We start from the raw sequence: 18,284 nt of genomic DNA, 5'->3' as shown, positions 1-18,284 counted from the left end.
CTATCTATCTATATCTATCTATATCTATCTATCTCTCTCTCTCTCTCACACACACACACACACACACACACATTGAAGAGGCGGGGCTAGGAGCTGTGACTCGACCCCCGCAACTACAACTAGACGAGTATATACACACACACAGACACACACACACACAGACACACACACACACACACACACACACACACACACACAAACCTGATACCCCACACACACACCTGAAACGACACCTGATAGCGCGCGCACACACACCTGACACCAAACACCTGATACCACATACACACCTGACACCACACACACACCTGATACCACACCTAACACCACACACACCTGATACCACACACACCTGATATCACACACACACAGGCCTAGTGTCTAATCGACATGTGCCTAGGACATAATGGTAACTAACACACACACACACACACACACACATACACATGCATGCACACACATGAAGCTAAAGATTCCATCCCAATGTGGCTTGTTGCAAGACAAGCCACAGAGGGAGGGGGAGGGTGGAAGTCTTTAGCTCAAGTACTTTCACACTTTTCTGTGCATCATCAGGAGCTATGCAATGTTGCAAGAGTAGCAAATGAAGAAATGAGAGGATGTTTTCTCAGAGTAGGGTAGCATGGGGGCAACACCAGCTCCAGCTTTTCTCATGAAAGATATTATAGGTTAAGTCATCATAATATCCTCACTTTTTCCTAATTAAATAAGACTTTTATGGCAAAATTCACAACTTGCAGACTGGAAGGTGTGGGGTTACTAAAAGTATTATTCAGAGGGCTGAGGAGGAGGTTGTAGAGGTAATCTGAACTTTTAGAGAAGACAGAGGAATACAAGATAACTAAGAGGGTGAATAAATCTAAGGTGGAGTGACGGAGAGTTAGGGGGTCATCCCATGAAAGATTGGAGCAAGGGAGTCAAGAAAGTTGTGAGTGCTAAGGGCTTGGGCATCTAACAAACTTCCTAGAGTGTATTAGATAAAGAGTGAGTGGAAATAAGCAGTTTTTATGATTTTACTTAACTACTGTTGGAGTGAAAGTGAGGTAACATTTATGAAGGTATCTGGGATAACTGGTTAGCCAGATTTGAGCCCTGGAGGTGTATAGTACAGTGTTTGTACTATGAAGGAAGGATGATGTTGCAGCTCAAGAGGGCCATCCGAACTCTGATGTCAGCATGCTTCTGGCAAGACAGTGACTGAATAAGTGATGATGAGTATTCCTTCTTTTTTCTGGTCACCCCTTGGTGGGAAACAGCAGGTGTGTTTAAAGAAAAAGAATGAAAAAAGAACAAAAAGGCACAATACCGTGGCTGGAACAAGACACAAATAATTCACACATAGGCGAGAGAGGCTTACAACAACATTTCGGCCTGACACAGTTCATTTACAAAGTCAAACTAACACAAAAGAGAGAGAGAACCAGTATATATAGGCAAGGAGGTCAAAGACATGACCAAGAGAGGAAGGAAAAAAGTAGAGGTAGTGGTAAGGTTGGTGATGGAAGTAGTAGTGATAGTAGAAAGTAGGGAGAGTAGTTTAGTAGCACAAGAGAGACAGGGGAGTGAAGGGTGAAGGGAGGCAATAGTAATGGTAGTAGCAAAAGTAATAGAAATGGAGTGGTAGTTGTAATAGTAGTAGAAGTGGAGTCAGTCTAATGACAGGGAAAAGGAACACTGCAGGAGAGTTAAGGGCTTACAAGGGGTAAGACTAAAAACACAGGTGGGAAAAACTGAAGGACAGAACACACTTATGCAGAAAGGCAAACAAAGAAAAATGAAAAAATAGGAAAGGAGAAGAGGTAAGAAAAGTATAAGAAGAAAGGATCAGGTCAAGTCACAAGTGTTCTGAAGTTTGGAGCATTTGACAATGTAATAAGAAAGGAAGGCATCTACAGAGACAAGTTGTGCAGTAGCTCTCCTGCAGTGCTCCTTTTCCTTGTCCTTAGATTGACCCCATTTCTACTACTACTACTATGATTACCATTCTATTTCTACTACTATTGCTATTACCATTACCATTGCCATTACCATTACTATTGCCTCCCCTCACCCTTCACTCCCCTTTCTCTCTTGTGCCACTAAACTACTCCCTACTTTCTACTACTACTTCCACTATCAGCCTTACCACCACCACTACTTTATCTTCCTCTCTTGGTCTTGTGCTTGTCCCCCATCGCTTATATATATATATGGCTCTCTCTCTATTTTGTCGTTCTGGCATTTGGGCTGCAGCCTGAGTGCCAGGAATAGCTCAAATGGAATTGAAAGAGTCACTGTGCCTTTGTCATAGGGCTGCCCTGCCAAAGGGCTGTAAACAGTAGTCCACCTAACAAACATGGCTCACTGTGCCCTTGCCACAGGGCTGCCCCCACACTAGGGCCATAAGCAGTACTCCACTTGACAAAGACAGCTCACCACGCTTTTGCCATATGCTGCCCCCACCACAGGGCTGTATCCGGTACTCCACTTGACACAAAGATGACTCACCGCACCGTTGTTATAGGGCTGCCCCCACCATAGAGCTGTAAGTGGTACTCCAGTGGAAATATAAACACAAATGCAGTATAATGTGATCCTTTATTGACAACGTTTCACCCACACAGTGGGCTTTTTCAAGTCACACACGGATCTACCTGGGGTTGGAAGGTACGAGAGTATTTATAGTCATGTTCAGAATGTTGAGGTCAGGTGGAGAATGCTGCATCTGATGATCTACCGGGTGGGGTTATACAGTCTTGGGTAGCTTGGCAGGGGTATTGGACAAGTTGTGAGTAGACTTTCTGCAGTGTTCTATGTTCTTATGTGGGATAGCGATGAAGAAGTTTCTTGGCGAGTGGTTCAGCTATGTTATAGAAGCCATTGTTCTGGTTGAAATTGTTGGTTGTAGAGATGAGCGATGATTCCAGGATTCTTCTGTATTGAGTGTTGTCTTCTGTGGCTATAAGTCTTGAGTTTCTGTAGTTAATTAAATGGTTGTGTGAATTGCGATGTTGTACACAGGCATTCCTTGTATCGTCAGTCCTGCTTGCATATTGGTGTTCTGAAATACGTGTTTGGAGGTCTCTTGATGTTTCGCCCACATATAATTTGTTGCAGTCATAACAAGGGATTATGTATACCCATGCAGAGGATGGAGGCTTGTCCTGTCTACTACTGTCCTTGATGGTCGTGGTTGTGGAGGTAGATACTTGGAATGATGTTTTGGCAAAGATGTTGGAAACATGTTTGGCAATGGAGTTGGTTGGGAGGACTATGTATCTCTTCTCGGCAGTGTCTTCTCTGGGTGTGTTGAAGATGTTTAATGCCCGCCGTCTGCAGTCTCTGATGAAGTGACGAGGATAGCGGAGTTTAGAAAATACTTGTTCAATTCTTCATCGCTATCCCACATAAGAACATAGAACACTGCAGAAAGTCTACTCACAACTTGTCCAATACCCCTGCCAAGCTACCCAAGACTGTATAACCCCACCCGGTAGATCATCAGATGCAGCATTCTCCACCTGACCTCAACATTCTGAACATGACTATAAATACTCTCGTACCTTCCAACCCCAGGTAGATCCGTGTGTGACTTGAAAAAGCCCACTGTGTGGGTGAAACGTTGTCAATAAAGGATCACATTATACTGCATTTGTGCTTATATTTCCACTGTGTCGGTATTTTATACCATTTATTTCCAAGTGGTACTCCAATTGAACTGAAAAAGACTCACCATGCCTTTGCCATAGGGCTGCCCCTGCCATAGGGCTGTAAACAGTACATCACTTGTACCAACTCTGACACTCTTTCAGGAGCCACTGCCTGGTCACCACATGGAGAAGACCCGAGCCAGGACCCATCCTGACAAATGCACATGAACATGAACATCTCTTTTATGTCAGTGTGACTTTGTAAATAGTCCAAGTCGGATTGAAACATTGTAAGCTTCTCTTCTATGTGCAAGTTGTGTAGTATATGATGTTAGGACTGATGTACAGTAAATACATGTGTGTCTGGATAAGACAAAATATAGACCATAATAGATATAAAGCCTTTCAAGAAGCTGTAAGCACATCCTTGGAAAAGTCATCATAAAATGTCACTTCTGAATATCTATAATAATTATATATATTTTGTAATCCTTGTACTAAGCTGGCCCCAGGGCCAGACTCATGGAACTCTGTGTTCATCAAGAACTGCAAGAAGCCCCTATCACGAGCCTTTTCCATCCTATGGAGAGGGAGCATGGACACGGGGGTCGTCCCTCAGTTACTAAAAACAACAGACATAGCCCCACTCCACAAAGGGGGCAGTAAAGCAACAGCAAAGAACTACAGACCAATAGCACTAACATCCCATATCATAAAAATCTTTGAAAGGGTCCTAAGAAGCAAGATCACCACCCATCTAGAAACCCATCAGTTACACAACCCAGGGCAACATGGGTTTAGAACAGGTCGCTCCTGTCTGTCTCAACTACTGGATCACTACGACAAGGTCCTAAATGCACTAGAAGACAAAAAGAATGCAGATGTAATATATACAGACTTTGCAAAAGCCTTCGACAAGTGTGACCATGGCGTAATAGCGCACAAAATGCGCGCTAAAGGAATAACAGGAAAAGTCGGTCGATGGATCTATAATTTCCTCACTAACAGAACACAGAGAGTAGTCGTCAACAGAGTAAAGTCCGAGGCAGCTACGGTGAAAAGCTCTGTTCCACAAGGCACAGTACTAGCTCCCATCTTGTTCCTCATCCTCATATCCGACATAGACAAGGATGTCAGCCACAGCACCGTGTCTTCCTTTGCAGATGACACCCGAATCTGCATGACAGTGTCTTCCATTGCAGACACTGCAAGGCTCCAGGCGGACATCAACCAAATCTTTCAGTGGGCTGCAGAAAACAATATGAAGTTCAACAATGAGAAATTTCAATTACTCAGATATGGTAAACATGAGGAAATTAAATCTTCATCAGAGTACAAAACAAATTCTGGCCACAAAATAGAGCGAAACACCAACGTCAAAGACCTGGGAGTGATTATGTCGGAGGATCTCACCTTCAAGGACCATAACATTGTATCAATCGCATCTGCTAGAAAAATGACAGGATGGATAATGAGAACCTTCAAAACTAGGGAGGCCAAGCCCATGATGACACTCTTCAGGTCACTTGTTCTATCTAGGCTGGAATATTGCTGCACTCTAACAGCACCTTTCAAGGCAGGTGAAATTGCCGACCTAGAAAATGTACAGAGAACCTTCACGGCGCGCATAACGGAGATAAAACACCTCAATTACTGGGAGCGCTTGAGGTTTCTAAACCTGTATTCCCTGGAACGCAGGAGGGAGAGATACATGATTATATACACCTGGAAAATCCTAGAGGGACTAGTACCGAACTTGCACACGAAAATCACTCACTACGAAAGCAAAAGACTTGGCAGACGATGCACCATCCCCCCAATGAAAAGCAGGGGTGTCACTAGCACGTTAAGAGACCATACAATAAGTGTCAGGGGCCCGAGACTGTTCAACTGCCTCCCAGCACACATAAGGGGGATTACCAACAGACCCCTGGCAGTCTTCAAGCTGGCACTGGACAAGCACCTAAAGTCAGTTCCTGATCAGCCGGGCTGTGGCTCGTACGTTGGTTTGCGTGCAGCCAGCAGCAACAGCCTGGTTGATCAGGCGCTGATCCACCAGGAGGCCTGGTCACAGACCGGGCCACGGGGGCGTTGACCCCCGAAACTCTCTCCAGGTCTCCAGGTATATAACTCTATGGTTTTTGACTTTCCTAAATAAAGAACTGAATAAAACAACCATCACTCCCTATTTTCAAACAAGTCCAAAGAAAGCAAATATATATATATATTACTTTCTCTCTGCCCACTATCAAGCTTACACCACCAAGGGAAGATTTGTAACCCTCTACGATCACTACTAAGCTTAAACTACACAGGGAAGGTTTATAACATCAATGAGGCAAGACCTTTAGGTAGCTTTTAAAACAGGTTTAGCAGGTATATAAGCAGATGTTGATGGGTGCGAGTTGTACCTTCCTAGCATGGGTCAGTAGAACTGATGGACTGCTCCACTATTCTTATGTTCTTTTGTCACTCTACACCAACTACTAAACTTATATCACACAGAGAAGGTTAATTTCACCCTCTTAACTCGCTACTAAGCTTAAAGCACAGATAAGCGGCTTGTGTACTTCTCAAGGCTCACTAAGCTTAAATCACTGATGGAAAGATTGTACCACTTAAATGTCACCACAAAGAGTACAACACCGAGATAAAGTTTATGTCTTTAAGCTCACTACTAAGCTTACATAACCGAGATAGGTATGTATCAATCTCAAAGTTAGCTACTTAGCTTACACCACCAAGGATTGGTTTGTATCACTCTCGAGCTCACTACTAAGCTTTTATCACCGATGGAAGCTTTATATCATCCTGTAAACCCTCTACTAAGATTACATCATAGAAGCAATACTTTGTAACTCTCTAAGCCCACTAATAAGCTTACACCACAGAGGAAAGCTGTATAACTCTCGCTCCTCTCACTACCAAAATGCTTACAATAATCTAGACATAGTACCACTAGATAAACAGATCTGGTTCTAATAACGTAATATTATATTCACCTTGCTACTATCATGGTACATGCATATTAACATATGCTTTCACATAAATGGCTATTTATATTTTATCTTGCCTTAATTTTGTTAAAATAAGTTAACAAGTTGAATATAATAAAGCTTTTTATCTGCAAAGATGAACTACAGAAGCGAGTTTTAATTCCGTATTACACAGTGAATTGCAATGGTATTATATAATAAATACGCATTTATCTGTTTTGTTGCTGTAAATAATTATGCTTCGTCAAGATAGGCATTATATTTACTTTATTCTTATAAATGTATCTTGTTGCTATACTTATAAAATTATATTAATAATCTTTCATTTGTAAACCGTAGTTATATAATTTATGAATCAGAAGGGGATACGGTTCCTCTAGCTAGGATATTTACGTTAAATTATATACTATGTCTAAAAAAAAATAAGTGCTATTATAATTTTGTGGGGCTATATCTGAGTTATATAGGTAATTATAGAGATCTGGTCATTGTGTCAGTTTCGCGATTAATTTGTCTAACAAAAATTCAATATTAGGTTTGTTTTTCATGGACATAGATGTGCAAAAAATAACCTAATGTTTACTTAACCTTGCTCTGACAGCGGTATATATGGGACTGGAGCTCCTCTCTTTACATTCTATATATCCCGTGGCTTGGTAGGCAACACTCTTGCCACTAATCTTCTACTCCCTACTTTCTATTACTACTTCAACTATCAGCCTTACCACCTACACTACTTTTTCTTCCTCTCTTGGTCTCGTCCTTGCCCCCCATCGCTTAGCACTATCTGAATTCATATTGTGCTGACCTCAGCAGTATAAGGCCCCCTCACATAGGGTACTGCAGCCGGCTAGTCAGTATTACGAGTGTAACCAAGGAGATAGGTACGGCTGGCAAGGGCTCTATGCACATAACAGCAATATACGTAATAACAGCCTACGTGAGTATTTCTTCCCTAATCCACGTATCGAACTCCCACATGATATATATATATATATATATATATATATATATATATATATATATATATATATATATATAGATATCTATATATATATAGAGATATATATATAGCTCTCTATTTTGTCGTTCTGGTATTTGAGCTCCAGCCTGAGTGCCAGGAATGGCTCAAGTGGAGTTAAAAGAGTCACATATACTGCTATGTATGATAATGTAACTGTATTTAAGAACATAAGACAGAAGGAAAACTGCAGCAGGCCTACTGGCCCATGCGAGGCATGTCCAGTTCTCCTACCGGCTTAAACCAATGCTTTAACCTAGTCAGGTCAAGTCACGTTCACTTAAGGAAGGAGCACGACATCTGACTTAGTAGCACAAGCTAGTCAGATCAAACTCACACCCACTCACGTACTTTTTTTTTCAACAAACCGGCCGTATCCCACCAAGGCAGGGTGACCCAAAAAGAAAAACGAAATTTTATCTTTTTAAATTTAATAATTTATACAGAAGGGGTTACTAGCCCCTTGCTCCCGGCATTTTAGTCACCTCTTACAACAAGCATGGCTTACGGAGGAAGAATTCTGTTCCACTTCCCCATGGAGATAAGAGGAAATAAACAAGAACAAGAACTAGTAAGAAAATAGAAGAAAACCCAGAGGGGTGTGTATATGCTTGTACATGTATGTGTAGTGTGACCTAAGTGTAAGTAGAAGAAGCAAGACGTACCTGAAATCTTGCATGTTTATGAGACAGAAAAATGGACACCAGCAATCCTACCATCATGTAAAACAATTACAGGCTTTCGTTTAACAATCACTTGGCAGGACGGTAGTACCTCCCTGGGTGGTTGCTGTCTATCAACCTACTACCTACAACTCATGTACTTATCTAACCTATTTTTAAAACTACACAACGTCGGGAGTTTGTTCCTGAAAAAGCTTACTTGCCTCACACACTGAGTGTCCGGGGTTCAATCCCCAGCAGGGTGAAAACGTTGGGCATGTTTCCTTACACCTGTTGTCACTTCACCTAGCAGTAAGTAGGTACCTGGGTATTAAGTCACGTTACACCTGTTATCACTGTTCACCTAGCAGTAATGGGTACCTGGGTATTAAGTCACGTTACACCTGTTATCACTGTTCACCTAGCAGTAAGTAGGTACCTGGGTATTAGTCACCTTACACCTGTTATCACTGTTCACCTAGCAGTAAGTAGGTACCTGGGTGCTAGTGGACTGGTGTGGGTGGCATCCTGGGGAACAAGATTGAAGGACCACAACGTAACTAAGACAGACAGTCCTTCGATGAAGCCCTGACTTCCCTGGGTTATCATGGGTGACTAACCCTCCCTACCACGGCTTAAAAAATCCCAATAAATCTTATCATGTTCACGGTGACTTGCCAGAAGACTTAACTTCCCTGACATGCTGCACACCCAGTAATATATGGATTATTTTTGTTGTTATATCTCTTTGAGCGACAATTTCAGCGAGACACAATCATTTGTGCCGGGTTATATGCAGATACCATACTTGTATTTTACAATAGACAATAATGCGTGATCTCTCAAAAGGACCGGATATCCACATTAACTGACTTTTTGGGGGGATTATCCTAGGTTATTTACATATGTTACTTTGTATCATAATTCTACATAATGTATACCTGTACGTAAATAAACTTACTGTTTAAATATATATATATATATATACATTAATATATATATACATTATATATATATATATAAATCAATATATATATATATATATATATATATATATATATATACATGAATATATATATTTATATATATATATATATATACATGAATATATATATATATATATATATATATATATACAAAAATATATATATATATATATATATATATATATGCAAAACAACCACTCTGAAAGAATAGAGAAATTCCAAGCGCTTTCGTGACTACTCACATTATCAAGGAACTATGATAATGTGAGTAGTCACGAAAGCGCTTGAAATTTCTCTATTCTTTCAGAGTGGTTGTTTTGTATATTTTGAAATCACCTGTTTACTGTGATCTTATTGTATATATATATATATATATATATATATATATATATATATATATATATATATATATATATAGATATATATATATATATAATATCTGTGTACTCACCTTTATGTGGTTTCAGGGGTCGATTCACAGCTACTGGCCCCTCCTCTTCCACTCTCCTTTGGCTTCAAGAGGCTTATTGTACCTCTTAAAAACGACGATAATTATACTCGGTGTTAAGCGTAAACCCGTGTGAGCTCTACAAGAGGTTGAGGCTCGATCCACCGTCTGGTTATTGTGTGAAAGTTCCGTTACCATTCATCTTACACCTATTTCCTAGGTTGATATTACAGCCGCCAGACGTCTGCATGAGACTACAAATGTCTCTGAAAGATTACACCATCATCTGATTTGTTCATCCTGTGTCAGCAAGATCAGTTACTACATCTTGCGTCATTATAAACCCGAATGAGAGAAAGTCCAAGAATTTAAGAGGTAAATTTATCATAGTGTTCAAGAAAAGTCTTTAAATATCACTTATAATGCACTACAAAAAAAAAATCTCCAAATGGGATAGGTAACTTGGTCACTGAGCTTAAATTGATTCTAATATTGGGTTGCATATTGTATATTATTACAGAGCTTGAGTGAGCATGTGTATGCTCAAGTGAGCACTCTTCATAACTGTAATGACAGCTTCATTAATAATGATAATGATTTTATTTCCCAAGATGATACGTCAGAATTGTTAGAGCAGGTTAAAAGTATATGTTTCTTACAAGGAAAAACCCTTGGTTGTACATAGCATTGTATCTGTTAATGATATCAAGGACCCTAATGGAAATAAGTCACTTTGACTTTTTTTTGGATTTTCCTAGGTAATTTATACTATGTATGATAATTGTGCTTACGTGCACCTGTGCCTAAATAAACTTATTTACTTATCAGCGCTGTTAGAGTTGTTGTAGCAGGTTAACAATGTTTCTTACAAGGAAAAGCCCATAGTTATATGTAGCATTGCTGCTGTAAATGATAATAATTACCTTTGTAACTTATCATGATTGTGACCAGCTCTACCTGGAGTTCATTACCTTTGTAACTAGTTCAGCTATCATAACTTTGGGGTCTAGTTCCTGGGCCCATTATGTACCTCTGTAATCTTTTGACTACCTCCTACAGGATGGGTATGGTGTGAATAATAAATGATTTCAGGGACTACTGCTTCAGGTGTACCAGTTTGGGTTCAATTTCTCTCAATCGTCAAATATTTCAGATTATTCTAACTTCATCTACTGCAAATGTATCTTTATCAATGTAACTTTTTAGCTAATTCATAAATAATTCAGACCTTGAAGAGGTAATTTTGGACAAGGTTTCAATCCATCCCGAAGAATTACTAAGTGATTGGGTATTGGGACTCGTTAGGAAAAGAAAAGTATATTCCCGGCATAAAAATCCGAATTTCGAAAGAGAAAGGAATGTGAGGATCAAGTGTTAACTAGAAATGAGTTATTCTTTCTTGGCTAGATAATGGTAACTTTCCTTAATCCTAATGATCAACACAATACCAAACCTCGTAGTGAAAACTATGTCAAAATAATTATCCCATGAATGCAAAACTAGGTAAATGCTAACTTTCCAGGACCCCAGTAGAAATAAGTTGTGTACGAATGGTATATAATACCGACAAGATGAGATTAAGACACATGTGCAACATCTGGGTATCTTTATTGTAGACGTTTCGCCATCCAGTGGCTTTATCAATACAAATTCTAGGACATAACTTGAAGACAGTAGAACTATGTACAGAAATAAGTCACTATGTCTGACTTTTTTGGGTTATCCCAGGTTCTCTACAGATATGCTACTATGTATAATAATCTATATAACTGTATTTGTGTATACCTGAATAAACTTGCTTAATCTCCTAACGACATTTTCTGAAGCTCTTTTGAGTTCCTGTCTAAGAGAGAGATGATTTTCTAAGGTAAAGTATCGCAAACACGAGGAACCTACCAAACCATACCACGGGTGGGTTAGAACCCGCGGTCAGAGTCTCAAAACTCCAGACCGTCTCATTAGCCACTGGGCCAGCTAGTCACAATAAAATTCATCCAAGTATATTTATACACTATAGGTATATTTATACACCTTCCTACCTGGAGTTTACCTGGAGAGAGTTTCGGGGGTCAACGCCCCCGCGGCCCGGTCTGTGACCAGGCCTCCTGGTGGATCAGCGCCTGATCAACCAGGCTGTTGCTGCTGGCTGCACGCAAACCAACGTACGAGCCACAGCCCGGCTGATCAGGAACTGACTTTAGGTGCTTGTCCAGTGCCAGCTTGAAGACTGCCAGGGGTCTGTTGGTAATCCCCCTTATGTGTGCTGGGAGGCAGTTGAACAGTCTCGGGCCCCTGACACTTATTGTATGGTCTCTTAACGTGCTAGTGACACCCCTGCTTTTCATTGGGGGGATGGTGCATCGTCTGCCAAGTCTTTTGCTTTCGTAGTGAGTGATTTTCGTGTGCAAGTTCGGTACTAGTCCCTCTAGGATTTTCCAGGTGTATATAATCATGTATCTCTCCCTCCTGCGTTCCAGGGAATACAGGTTTAGAAACCTCAAGCGCTCCCAGTAATTGAGGTGTTTTATCTCCGTTATGCGCGCCGTGAAAGTTCTCTGTACATTTTCTAGGTCGGCAATTTCACCTGCCTTGAAAGGTGCTGTTAGAGTGCAGCAACATTCCAGCCTAGATAGAACAAGTGACCTGAAGAGTGTCATCATGGGCTTGGCCTCCCTAGTTTTGAAGGTTCTCATTATCCATCCTGTCATTTTTCTAGCAGATGCGATTGATACAATGTTATGGTCCTTGAAGGTGAGATCCTCCGACATAATCACTCCCAGGTCTTTGACGTTGGTGTTTCGCTCTATTTTGTGGCCAGAATTTGTTTTGTACTCTGATGAAGATTTAATTTCCTCATGTTTACCATATCTGAGTAATTGAAATTTCTCATCGTTGAACTTCATATTGTTTTCTGCAGCCCACTGAAAGATTTGGTTGATGTCCGCCTGGAGCCTTGCAGTGTCTGCAATGGAAGACACTGTCATGCAGATTCGGGTGTCATCTGCAAAGGAAGACACGGTGCTGTGGCTGACATCCTTGTCTATGTCGGATATGAGGATGAGGAACAAGATGGGAGCTAGTACTGTGCCTTGTGGAACAGAGCTTTTCACCGTAGCTGCCTCGGACTTTACTCTGTTGACGACTACTCTCTGTGTTCTGTTAGTGAGGAAATTATAGATCCATCGACCGACTTTTCCTGTTATTCCTTTAGCGCGCATTTTGTGCGCTATTACGCCATGGTCACACTTGTCGAAGGCTTTTGCAAAGTCTGTATATATTACATCTGCATTCTTTTTGTCTTCTAGTGCATTTAGGACCTTGTCGTAGTGATCCAGTAGTTGAGACAGACAGGAGCGACCTGTTCTAAACCCATGTTGCCCTGGGTTGTGTAACTGATGGGTTTCTAGATGGGTGGTGATCTTGCTTCTTAGGACCCTTTCAAAGATTTTTATGATATGGGATGTTAGTGCTATTGGTCTGTAGTTCTTTGCTGTTGCTTTACTGCCCCCTTTGTGGAGTGGGGCTATGTCTGTTGTTTTTAGTAACTGAGGGACGACCCCCGTGTCCATGCTCCCTCTCCATAGGATGGAAAAGGCTCGTGATAGGGGCTTCTTGCAGTTCTTGATGAACACAGAGTTCCATGAGTCTGGCCCTGGGGCAGAGTGCATGGGCATGTCATTTATCGCCTGTTCGAAGTCATTTGGCGTCAGGATAACATCGGATAGGCTTGTGTTAATCAAATTTTGTGGCTCTCTCATAAAAAATTCATTTTGATCTTCGACTCTCAGTCTGGTTAGCGGCTTGCTAAAAACTGAGTCATATTGGGACTTGAGTAGCTCACTCATTTCCTTGCTGTCATCTCTGTAGGACCCATCTTGTTTAAGTAGGGGCCCAATACTGGACGTTGTTCTCGATTTTGATTTGGCATAGGAGAAGAAATACTTTGGGTTTCTTTCGATTTCATTTATGGCTTTTAGTTCTTCCCGCGATTCCTGACTCCTAAAGGATTCTTTTAGCTTAAGTTCGATGCTTGCTATTTCTCTGACCAGTGTCTCCCTGCGCATTTCAGATATATTGACCTCTTTTAGCCGCTCTGTTATTCTTTTCCGTCGCCTGTAAAGGGAGCGCCTGTCTCTTTCTATTTTACATCTACTCCTCCTTTTTCTTAGAGGAATAAGCCTTGTGCATACATCGAGTGCCACCGAGTTAATCTGTTCTAGGCATAAGTTTGGGTCTGTGTTGCTTAGTATATCTTCCCAGCTTATATCGGTTAGGACTTGGTTTACTTCGTCCCACTTTATGTTTTTGTTATTGAAGTTGAATTTGGTGAATGCTCCCTCGTGACTAGTCTCATTTTGTCGGTCTGGGGCTCCACGCATACATGTCTGAACCTCAATTATGTTGTGATCTGAGTATATTGTTTTTGATATGGTGACATTTCTTATCAGATCATCATTGTTAGTGAAGATGAGGTCTAGTGTATTCTCCAGTCTAGTAGGCTCTATTATTTGCTGGTAAAACAATTACAGGCTTTCGTTTTACACTCACTTGGCAGGACGGTAGTACCTCCCTGGGTGGTTGCTGTCTACCAACCTACTACCTACTTAGTAAAACTATCATATGATAATTATTTATAATTATGATAATTATTTACAATTACATGATAATTATTAGTAATTATTTATAGACCCCTGGCTAGGCACCTAAGTCAATACCTGATCAGCCAGGCTGTGGCTCGTACTTCGGTTTACCTGCGGTCAGCAGTAACAGCCTGGTTGATATCAGGCCCGGGCTCCTGGGGCGTTGACCCCCGGAAACCCCCTCTAGGTATACTAACCTAAGGAAATTCAACCTAAAAACTGGAAGTATTTCAGTCGCTGCGCGACCCGAGAAAGGTATCCCCATACTGTATAACCCTAGTCCCCTGTACCTCAATCCAAGCGAAAGGCATAGTGCAGAGTGCGGCAGATGAATGGCTCGGGCACCAAGCTGCACAGTATTTAAGGTTCACTCGACTAAAGACATTTAAAAAGAACACTATAAGACGCGAGTTTTCAATATTTTTCAGTTTTCTTTTTCTCTGTATTAATTTTAAAATTCTCTACAACCCTCTCAAAAAAATATTTCGTTTTTAATAAATAAATAATGTTTATTTATACAAGATATAAGTACACGATTCAACTGATACAGACTTAGCTGACATCATTAGCATATTATATGGAAGGTTTCTGGTTATGTAGAGCATTTCTGGAAACTTAGGTTCATTTTGTCCCCCAGGATGTAACCTACAACAATTGGTTAACGCCCAGGTACCTACTGGCTGCTAGGTGAATATCGGCAGCAGGTGTTAGGAAACATGGCTAATGTTTCACCCGTGCCGGGGATCGATTCCGGACCCCGCAGTGTGAGTTTAAGGCGCTACCAACCCAGCCACGAGGACCAGAGGGAGGATATGTCTTCTGTTTATTGCATGTCATGTACAGTAATACTGAAATTTAGATTAGTATCTTCATTTATATTTGACCATTATTAGTTATAATCTCCACAAATGCTACATCAGATTTTCTTACTACTTCCAGGAGTGGTTATGACTAATTATAAGTCATTTTAAGGCTGACAGAAATGCTCTGCTGTGTGTAAATTATGGCAATAATATCACCTTTTTTGTACCAGTTGAAAAGCATTCTTTATTGAAATAAAACTGCCAGAAATGCTCATGCATGCTAGTGGCTTTTTGTGCTTAACAATACATTAAGGAATATAAAATTTTATTTAATTTTGATTAAGTTTATCATTTATCACTGATGCTTCAGTACCTCCTAAATATATCGGCATAAAAAAATACTTCTAAACCTGTAAAAAGATTATAACAAGATAAAAGTTATTTTTTTCCAGTAAATTTATGAAAAAATTTGAAGCCAAAAATCCTCAACAATATGTGTGAAATATTGAAATTATGCCATTATTTTTTTTATTGGAGCGAGGTAAACACCGGCCAAAACACAAGTCACTCCCGCCGCTGCTCATCATTCCTCACTGGAGAAGGTAACACTTGGCCAGAATTTGTGTGTTTTTCTTGCTGTTGAGGGTCGAATAGCGGTGTAAGTGATAGTTATTTATTGGTAGTTAAAGCGGTGGTGAGGAGACAGGTGGTTCAAGAGACAGGAGGTTAATGAGGCCTGAACATGACTAAGTTTATGGAGGACTCTTGAGTATTTACACCCGAGAATTATTTCTTAGCATCACCTGGTAGAAGTTAAACAATGTCTCTCAGTGGTTATTGATACCTGGGAATGTGAGTCAAGTTAATGAACTTCGAGTAGATAGCTTCCCCATTAACAACGACCTTATATATTTAATTACCTAATCGATCGGAATTTTTGAGTATTAAAGCTTAAGATGGAATGCCTTAATAATGGTAAATGGCTCTTGATCCAAGGTGGCTAAGGAGCCTTGTGGCTCAGTTAGTAGCCACCTCAGCTGGCTCACTGAGACACCAAGGTTCAATCTCTGGCACGAGGAGAGATGTTGGATAAGTTTCTTGTCCCTGTTCACCTAGCAGGAAGTAGGTGAAACAGGACACAATCCTGTTTCACCAATTACTGACTAACTGAGTCACTAGTAAGAACACCGAAAGCCAAAACTAAAGTTAAAAAAGTGTGGTAAAAAAAAAAACGCCAAAGATGTTGTTGGTTGTATTGAAGAGTAGAACAACTGATAATGGTCTAGGATGAATTGAAATGTAATAAAGTTTTCATTCATAATATTTGAACTTTTGATTTCTTGCAGCCATGGTACTGTGGTTTTTATTTTATTGTATATGGATAAAGCTGGGGAGGACAGGCATGAGCATCATTCTTGGATGTGTAGGTGGAAGTCAGAATGAAATGATTCTCTTCCACAAGGGTATATTCAAGTATAGTGTTAAGTTTGTTTATATGGCCCTGTTTTCCTGGAGTTTACCTGGAGAGAGTTCCGGGGGTCAACGCCCCCGCAGCCCAGTCTGTGATCAGGCCTCATGGTGGATCAGGGCCTGATCAACCAGGCTGTTACTGCTGGCTGCATGCAAACCAACGTACGAACCACAGCACGGCTGGTCAGGTACCGACTTTAGGTGCTTCTCCAGTGCCTGCTTGAAGACAGCCAGGGGTCTATTGGTAATCCCCCATATGTATGCTGGGAGACAGTTGAACAGTAGTTAAAACATCTCAAAAGAAAGTGGGTGGGGGGGGGGTAACTGAGCTCACTGTGAAGGGTATGGCAGGCAGTGAGACAGTCATTAGGGAATGTTACAGGCAGTGTTCCAAGAGTCTGGGGGTGAGCTACGAAACTGGCATAAACATGAGGGCAATGAAAAATTATGATGGCTCCAACATGACCATCTTGGTATGTTGCCACCCCTCAGGGAAGGTTTTTTGATGTTGGTGAGAGGCTCTTGATCTAAGGAATTGGATCTGCCCTTTCCTTTCCTTGGATCGAACCTGATTGCCTCCCATTTCCCTGAGTGCTGTACAATCCCTACAGGATTAGCACTTCCTCCTCTACCAAACTGTAAATATAATGAGGTATGCTGCCAGCCAGCCAGTAAATCTATCTTTTGGTGTTCCCAACTGGTAACTTCCGTCAACAGTGAAAGACAAAATAGCATAGCAGGTTTTCATAAAGTTGCTTAGTTTGGTTACTGAATCATTGAATGCCTTTTGTAAATGAAAATAAATCACATTGACTTTGTGTTATCCTAGTTAAATTCCACATATACTACATATATAAAACCACAGTGAAAGTTCTAGGTTATATATGGGACCTAAATGAAACTAACTTGAGCTGCTATTACTTTATTTTAAAATGTTTTGAACATTTTCTTTTGGCAGTGACATAAAATTTAAGATTTTATCTTTGCTCTTATTTAATGTGTATAGCATACTACAGTGATTGTAGTTTCAAGATAAGTACATGTACTGTACTTTTTAATACAGCCTTTCATTTTCGGTGCATTCTTTTCAGATGTTTTTAACACGCAGTGAGTATGATCGTGGAGTCAACACATTTTCTCCTGAGGGTCGTCTATTTCAGGTTAGTAATTAGATCCTATTTGTAATTGTCTGTTTGTAGCTACTAGAGTTGAGCTGTTCTCATTTCTTTGCCAGTTTAGTTGTAAAGAAAAAATTTCCCAGTATACCTTCAGCTCAATTTTATTCTTAATTTATCTGTTGCCTATTGTTATTCCTGCTGAAGGTACTAAAAGCATTATGCTTTTGTATCCTTTTATAACCTTATGTTATAATATCTCTGCTTTCTATATATGTCAGCCAGTGTGGGCATCCTGTGTTTCCAGCTTTTCATCCTAACTTTTTTTTTTTTTAGCTCTGGGATCCATTTTTTCTGTCTGATCCACATAGTTTTTTTTTAGGTATGGATACCACACTATAGCTGCATATTCCAATTTTAGCTAGTATATGTTGTAAACAGACTTTTTCAGCATCTATATATTTATATAGTTAGCTAGTTTGGTGCATTATATGCATTT

General features: G+C 40.4%; 2 protein-coding genes across 9 annotated transcripts in view; one reads left to right on the top strand and one right to left on the bottom strand.

The window, feature by feature from the left end:
* LOC128692753 (transmembrane protein 164) overlaps positions 1 to 10,125 on the bottom strand; it is a 52,159-nt gene extending 42,034 nt beyond the window's left edge. Inside the window, exon 1 of one of the 7 annotated variants that reach the window (XM_070089974.1) lies at positions 9,761 to 10,125. Coding sequence is in view for 4 of the 7 variants with exons in the window: in XM_053782093.2 (XP_053638068.1) it covers positions 8,820 to 8,932 (113 nt within the window). In the remaining 3 variants the exon portion in view is untranslated. Of the gene's footprint in view, positions 1 to 3,727; positions 3,851 to 6,055; positions 6,453 to 6,528; positions 6,608 to 6,646; positions 6,786 to 8,819; positions 8,972 to 9,760 lie in introns of those variants that run through there. The other 6 variants (XM_053782093.2, XM_070089970.1, XM_070089971.1 and 3 more) reach the window with 6 other exon arrangements.
* Positions 7,530 to 18,284, top strand: part of Prosalpha5 (proteasome alpha5 subunit) — a 29,705-nt gene continuing 18,950 nt past the window's right edge. Inside the window, exons 1-2 of one of the 2 annotated variants that reach the window (XM_053782102.1) lie at positions 7,530 to 7,580; positions 17,762 to 17,830. In XM_053782102.1, the coding sequence (XP_053638077.1) occupies positions 7,545 to 7,580; positions 17,762 to 17,830 (105 nt within the window). In that variant the 5' untranslated portion in view covers positions 7,530 to 7,544. Of the gene's footprint in view, positions 7,581 to 15,686; positions 15,803 to 17,761; positions 17,831 to 18,284 lie in introns of those variants that run through there. The other variant, XM_053782103.2, reaches the window with a different exon arrangement.

Source organism: Cherax quadricarinatus, chromosome 30 (assembly GCF_038502225.1).
Source record: "Cherax quadricarinatus isolate ZL_2023a chromosome 30, ASM3850222v1, whole genome shotgun sequence".
Classification (NCBI taxonomy): Eukaryota; Metazoa; Arthropoda; class Malacostraca; order Decapoda; family Parastacidae; genus Cherax; species Cherax quadricarinatus.
Note: the sequence above shows the minus strand (reverse complement) of the source record. Positions and strands in the feature narration are given on the sequence as shown.